The 7,203-nt window shown below is 40.3% G+C and overlaps 1 protein-coding gene across 1 annotated transcript in view; it reads right to left on the bottom strand.

Moving 5' to 3' along the window:
- TSHZ3 (teashirt zinc finger homeobox 3) overlaps window positions 1-6,862 on the bottom strand; it is a 47,001-nt gene extending 40,139 nt beyond the window's left edge. The window contains exon 1 of the mRNA XM_033156682.1: window positions 6,572-6,862. Within this exon, the coding sequence (XP_033012573.1) occupies window positions 6,572-6,623 (52 nt within the window). The 5' untranslated portion in view covers window positions 6,624-6,862. The remainder of the gene's footprint in view (window positions 1-6,571) is intronic.
- Window positions 6,863-7,203: the final 341 nt, after the last annotated feature.

Here is a 7,203-nt window from a genome sequence, read left to right as displayed (position 1 = left end):
AATATTGAGCATATTTTTAACTGGACCACGAGTCCCCTTTCCCTGCCTCCCAGGCACAGGAACTATTAGACAGGTCTTGATGCTTGTTGCCAGGTCTGGAGTGAGATCTTTTGCAAGAAAAGCCAGGACACAACTGTATGCTGAAAGGTATTCAATTGCAAACCCTCCAAAATGTTAACCAACAAAAACAGGGCATGTATGTAACACCCACGTTGTCATACAGTGGATCATTTTGAAAACCTCAGTCTACCTCCATTAAACTATTTTGTAGGGGAGGTTCTGATCTGCCTCCTATATTCCATGCTTGTTTATTCCCTAACAATATGCCTTCCACTGGTTTACATGCCAAAAGGTGATTGTTCCCTTGCTTGAAGGGACAACTTAATTCAACAGATAATGCTGAGCGCCAGTTCCCATTGACCCCACCCCTCCTCTGTGCTTGCAGGCTGAGAACGGTGGAAGAAATCGACCCCTAGTTTAAAGATAAACTAGAAAAACAGGTTTCTCCTGCACTGCACTATCCACCATTTGAAATATACATCCACGGGGGCAAAATGGCAGACTTGTGCACTGTTTAGTGACTTGGTATACGTACGCAACCATTGCTCCTGTAACTGCCCAAGAGACAAGTTGTCTCCACACACACACCAAGTGACACTACTTCTCAAGATCCTCAGAAAGGGGAAGTAATTCCCTAGGAATACCAACTCAAGAAGCTCACACTAACAATGTTTTAAGGAAGCACCCCCACAATGTGAAAATAATAGGAGCAAAACAGGGGCGGGGATCCAGCCATCAGAAAATAAGGAACATCCTTGGTAAATTGAGACAGTGTGCAAACATACATCATCATAGTATCACAGAATTGTAGAGTTGGAGGGTACTACAAGGGTTATTTAGTCCAACCCCGATGTGGGACTCAAACCCATGACTCTCTCGAACCCAAGAAGTCTCCTATCACTTCTTTGTGGGCAGCTGGGTAGGATATTGCCTGCACCTTTTTCTTCCTGGCATTTGACACTTGAGTTGTATATCTTCAGCACCCACCTTATTTTGTAAGTTGTTTTAAACTGTTTTTAATATTGTGCTTTTCATGATGGGACCTTATGGTGAAGGGCAGGAGAAGGGGAGGAGGAAGAGGAAGAGATGAAGATGAAGATGCAGAAGTGAATGAAGAAGAGGAGGTGGTGGTGGTGGAGGAGGAGGAGGAGGAGGAGGAGGAGGAGGAGGAGGAGGAGGAAAACATTTCTGCAAGTAAAAGAACTAGAATCTTATTTGTTTTAAATGACAGCTGAAACTTTGGGGTGGCGGGCTACAGTATTCCTGAGGTCATCCCCTCATGACTGTATCCCAGCTTGCTACAGACATTTTGATTATACGCCTGCTGAAATGGATGTCAAAAGAACAAGCATCAAAAAGGTACACTTAAGAGGAAGAGCCATAACAATACAGTAATAGTTTAGTGGCTCTGCATGCAAAAGTCCTTGGCATCTCCCAGTAGAGGCGGGAAAGACCCCACTACTACATGAAACCCTGTGTCAACAGTATTGGGCCAAATAGAGCAGTGGTCTGACTCAGTATGGGACAGCTTGCTATGCTCCTACACCCTTGGCTTAATACCAGGAGTGCTTGAGCAATTTGGTCCTTTGTGAATTCTGAACTCGACAAAATTGATCGGCACTTTGAGGACTAAAGTGCAAATCAGAAGTTGCCTACCCACTGGAATTCACAACGCTCTGAATATTTGTGACACAGTTCTCAACAATTTAAACATATCAAATTGTGTTTTAAAATCCCTGCTCTGAGAGAAAAATATATATTGATAAATGCATATCTGAATGCACATTTTCATGTGGATTGCTTAAGGTGGAAATCATAGGTCAATGAGCAAAAGGGACAGAATGGACATGAGCACATGCAAAAGTGAAAATGACCAGAATTTAGATCCTTCCCAGTCACCTACCTGTCAGAAATGGCTCTGATTTTGAAAAGGTTCCACAAATGCAGCTTTCAGCCCAGTTCAATTAACTTGATTCTGTACTGCAAAATGCTCTTTTCCCTAAAATCAGTCCTGAGACAGAAAACAATCTATTGAAGAGTTTTGCAGCTGGTTTTTTGAACCACTTATAAAGAAAAACACAGAGGAAGAAGGGGAAAAATTAACCCCTGTGGCTCTATTAGGAGCAGGATAATAAATGTGCATTTAAAAGATCTATAAACACATATTTATCTGCAAAATGTTCTTGCATAAAACTGTTATTGAAAAGGCTTTCATTTTATCTTTGCGTTATTGTAATTTTATTGAATTGCTTATTCATTCTTTGATATTGTGTTTTAATGATATTATAAATCTGTTTTATGTCTGATAGGAGCCTCATTGTAAACTGATGTAACAGATAATATGGCAATTCACCATAAAAATTCTTAAACCAAAACACACACACACACACACACACACAAGAAAGAAGGGGGGAAATGCAGATCAGAACGCAGAGAAGCACTTTAATTCATTCTGGATTTCTTTTCATTTTATTTTTTAATTATTTTTCATGTGCTAGTTGCCATCTGTTGATAAAGGATGGTTGTAGAAATGCAGCATATCCTACACAATGGAGCTACCCCCTCCCTACAATTCTATTCATAAAAAGTATAAAAGCACTACACCTCTCAACACTAAAGATCATTAGCTGTTTCATTGTATAAACTGATTTAAATTAGGCACTTTTGGAATGAGACCTTTTTACCCTCTGTAAAATGCTTATTTGGGATTTTTTTATTTTTTTAGTTTCATGAATAATGAAAGGCAAGGGGGGAAATTCATCTTCTACTATGTCTCCCATTATTCCTATTCTTTTATTAAAAACAATGAAAAACAATTACAATAAAAGATACTATCAACATATAGCACAATTATGTTATAAACCAGCCATTGCTCTCTTCCGAAACTTAGCAGGAAGTTCATTCAATAAAAGCATGTATGCCTGCCAAATCCAAATAATAAAAACTCTATTAACGGGAGCCTATTATGAAGGAAAGCATATGACCTGGGCACCAGTATTTGACAGGTGGCCAATCCCATTAAGTACACTTTAAATATGAAAGTGTATTTGGAATCATTGTAGTTGACTTACACAGCTTGTACACTGACTTCCATCCCGCCAACTCTTAACTGCCATAGTTACACACATTCTGCTGTTTGCCATTAGATAAGAAATCTGGCCAGCATCCAAACTCACCCACCCCACGAAAACCCACACAACTACCCCATGCACACAAAGTTGCTTTGGACTTTGCATTTCTTGAAGAGAGAGTTTCCACCCCTCCTCATGCCATATGATAGAATATTTTCCCGAAGCAGCTTAAAAAGCCAGGTTTGCAATTTAATGATCACTTATTGTTAAAGCGGAGGTTGCCTTCCTACATGGAGGCTGAGTAGTGGATATGCTTTTAAGTGGAGATGCTGAGCCAAAGACCTAGGGGAGGACCCATCATTCACTTTACCTATGAATGATGGGTCCTCCCCTAAAACACACACACACACACACATACACACACACCTTTCTGTGATGCTAACATTTCCAGGAAGCTCAGGGTGGGAGAGGTGTTCATGCCCCTTGGCATGCAGCTTTAATCTCACCCCATTAAAGCCTATGCACTTAGGAACCAACTTAGGACCAGTTTTTCCAAGAGATCACATTACCCCCATGTACACCCACTTGATTGTTTCAGTTGGCAGAATTGGCACTGTTACAAGTGCTGCATAATACCCAATCTACATTTGCAGGAACTCCATCTTTCAGTGTGGTGGCACCTACATTTGGGAGCTCTCTGCTTCTTGATATCAGACAAGCATCTTCACTGCACTCTTTTTGGCACCTGCTAAAAACTTTTGTTTAGATGTGCCTCCCCAGATGTTAAGGAAGTTTATCTGTTTTTAGTCTACTGTTATTTTAGCTTCTTGACAGTCTAAAATTACTTGTTACTAATTTTTCTTATCGGTCATTTTAATGTTTTACCTTTTTTTGTAAACTACTTTGAGATTTCTTCCTTCCTTCCTGTACAATCCAGATGATAGATAGATAGATAGATAGATAGATGATAAATAGATAGATATATGAAATAAGATAAACAAACAAAGGCATTCCCAGCTGATTGCCAACCCAGTTGAGCAGCTGTACTTGCAGTTTAGTTCATCCAAGGTTTACCTGTGCAGCAGCTTTCTGACATGAGATTTCTCCATTCACATTTGGGAAAATGGAGAAAGGATAAGAGCTTTTCAGTGGTGTAAAGGCCAGGAGCAAACCTGGCAGATGTATAGCGCTGCCTGACCCTTCCTCTTGCTTAATGCATTTAATATTTGCATGGAGTGTTCAGCCTTATAAAGAGTTTAGGAATCCTCAGCATGCCTTCTAATGCAAAAGAAATGCACCAGCGGATGTAAATATTTGGTACAATGTGGTTTCTCATAGCGTCTCCTTTTGCACTGGCCCATCTATTCTTTTTATTGTGGCCAAATTATAAATGAACTGTGTGCCATCCTAGGCTGATTTGGAAATCATTTCCACACACAGAGTGAGTCTGTGTTGTGTGGTGTTGTTCCTTGCCTGACAATCCCTCAAGATACCCTATTTATAGCCCCCTGAAGGAAAGTGCAATCGTATTCACCAGCCATATGGAAGTGGCAATGAACCATAGTCCAAAAACAAGGTGCGTTATCGCACAAACAAAAGGGGGGAGGCTAAAATAGGTAATGTCAAATAAATTTGACAGTGTAGGAAAATCCTCTTTTTCTGCAAGCAGAAGACTCAAAGGCTGCAAGTAACACACATGGAAAGAAAATAACAGAACAGTCCACACACACACAAACACACACCGCAACACAGAGCAAGTATCCAGATTACATGAGATGTCCATATTTACACTTTCCCCCCTATCATATTAGGCTGGATCAGGCCTCTCCACTGAAATAATGAAGATAGCTGTGTGTACACTGAAGTGTATACTTCAGAGAGTACACAGCTCTCTAGACTGAGGCACTCATGCTTTCTCTAGGTCAGTCTTGATTTGAATTTAATGAGGTTTGCATGTAACCCAAAGCATCTATATCAAAGGGTTTTGTGCATTGTTTAGCTTATCTCTACAAAGGTGCAGAAACCCCCAAATGGACAATAGTTTGGAATTCACAGTTACGATAGAAGCTTGGGCGATGGGATCTTAGCAAAAGCTTCATGATTATTTAGCACTACCGTAATCGCCATCAGAATCCACACCAGACAAATGGATTTTGGTGTGCTGTGGAGCAGGTGAACCTGAAATCCTATCTTGTTCTCAGACCAAACTTTTCTATCTGTTGGGTCTTCTCTTGGAACTGGAGAAATTCACTCCATTCTTGCAACGTTCTTCAGTTTTATCTTAAGTTATTTGCTACCTGCTTCCATCTCAGTATATGTCTTTTGGCTTATATTTAGACAATCATCTCCTGTCAATGGCTCCCTCTGTCTTTATGGAGTTCCACTGTCCTATACAGATTTAACAACAACAACAACAACAACAACAACATCCTCCACAGTTAGGCACTTTACCAGATCTTCCTTTTGCAGTGACGAAAAGGAAACTCAGCTAACTTTAAACACGTCAACGAATGCAGTTCAGTCATGACGCTCACCTTGGCTCCAGCACAATCTCTCAGCCAAACCTACCTAACAGGGTTGTTGTGGTTGTAAAGATGTACATACCATATACACACCTTGGACTTCTTGGAGAAGTTAATTGTGAAAGACAAACTCTCTAAAAGCACATGCACAAGCACCCAGACAGAAGCAGGCATTAGATTTCAGATACTGCAATTAAATTCATAAGGAGAAGCCATAACATCATATGCAACAGGTATTGCTCCAATAGCAAACTTTCTCCTTGATACCATGACACTGGTAACATTTGTTTGCAAATCACTGACAACAAACAAAACTTCCCATCCACTGAGGGCCACTGAACAGGTTTGAGAATAGTTTCATGGAACATCACCTTAGAGTCATGCTTCCATCTCATGCAACGCAACATGGAATACCATCCTGTATACAATGTGCCTAGACAGAGCCACAGCACAGTCTCTGACAAATTTTCAGGACTAACTAAAAATGGACAAAGAAAATCTCCAACAGATCAAAACTGGGTATGTTTTAGAATCATGTCCACTGAACATCCAGGAACCCGTGCTAGCTGCAAAACCAAGTATGCCCTTCTGATCTAGAAGATCTGGGGAAGTCAGCTTCCATGTAGCATTTGTGAGCATAAATAAGCAGCTGTGCCACATGGAGATCAATGAAAAATGTTTGTGGTGGGGTGTGGAGCTAAAGCAAAATGAAGTTCTAAAATGTGCTCTCTTAGAATATTGTGGAAGTGAGGTTGGGAAAAAATCAGCAGTGTTTATACAGCAACAGCAGCCCTAGCAAATAACACAATGGAGACGGAACTCTTAAAAAGCTCAGAAAATATTGGTATGTCTCTTCAAGCGCACTGCCTCCCTGACTGAAGACCCACAGTTCACAAAATCTACCATCAGAGCACTTACTTTTGCCCAGCATAAGAGTTTCTGAGGCCAACAGCGTAAAGTGTAAAACCATGTTCAGCAGGATATGTGGATGTTTCTGGTAAGTGGCAAGTAAGTGGCTGAATCTGCTCCTGGTAATTTGGGGGAGAATTCAGCCATCAGTGAACTACATGATTACCATCTTGCCTTATGTTTCCTGGGTTAACACACTATGAAATTAACCTCAAAAGTTGACACGTTTAAGCCAGTTCAGGGCTGACAGTGACAACGTTGCTTTTCGCTCATCAAATATCGGGTAAGCCTACATGTTTCAACAAACACACAAGCTTTCGTTCTTTACGACTTCAAGATGTGTATGTAAAACACCCGACTGCAGTCTGTTTTCAGAACTGGGACCCTGACCTAATACAGATGCAAACAGATGCAAAGTGTAATAGGGACAGCTCGCCCACTCAATATTTTGACTAATTTATTTTCAGTGATTTTTTTTTTTTTTTATGTTGCTTCTCAGGACGAAAGATTCTTCCGGAGCACCTCACAATTTAAAATAACAAAATACAATAAAATCACAACATTGGCAATCTAATCACTAATTAACAAAAACAAAAGCAACTAGAAATGTTTAAAAATGCTAAAAGCTACAGCTTATTCAC

Source organism: Lacerta agilis, chromosome 8 (assembly GCF_009819535.1).
Source record: "Lacerta agilis isolate rLacAgi1 chromosome 8, rLacAgi1.pri, whole genome shotgun sequence".
Taxonomy (NCBI): Eukaryota; Metazoa; Chordata; class Lepidosauria; order Squamata; family Lacertidae; genus Lacerta; species Lacerta agilis.
This window is presented reverse-complemented; position numbering and strand designations above follow the sequence as displayed.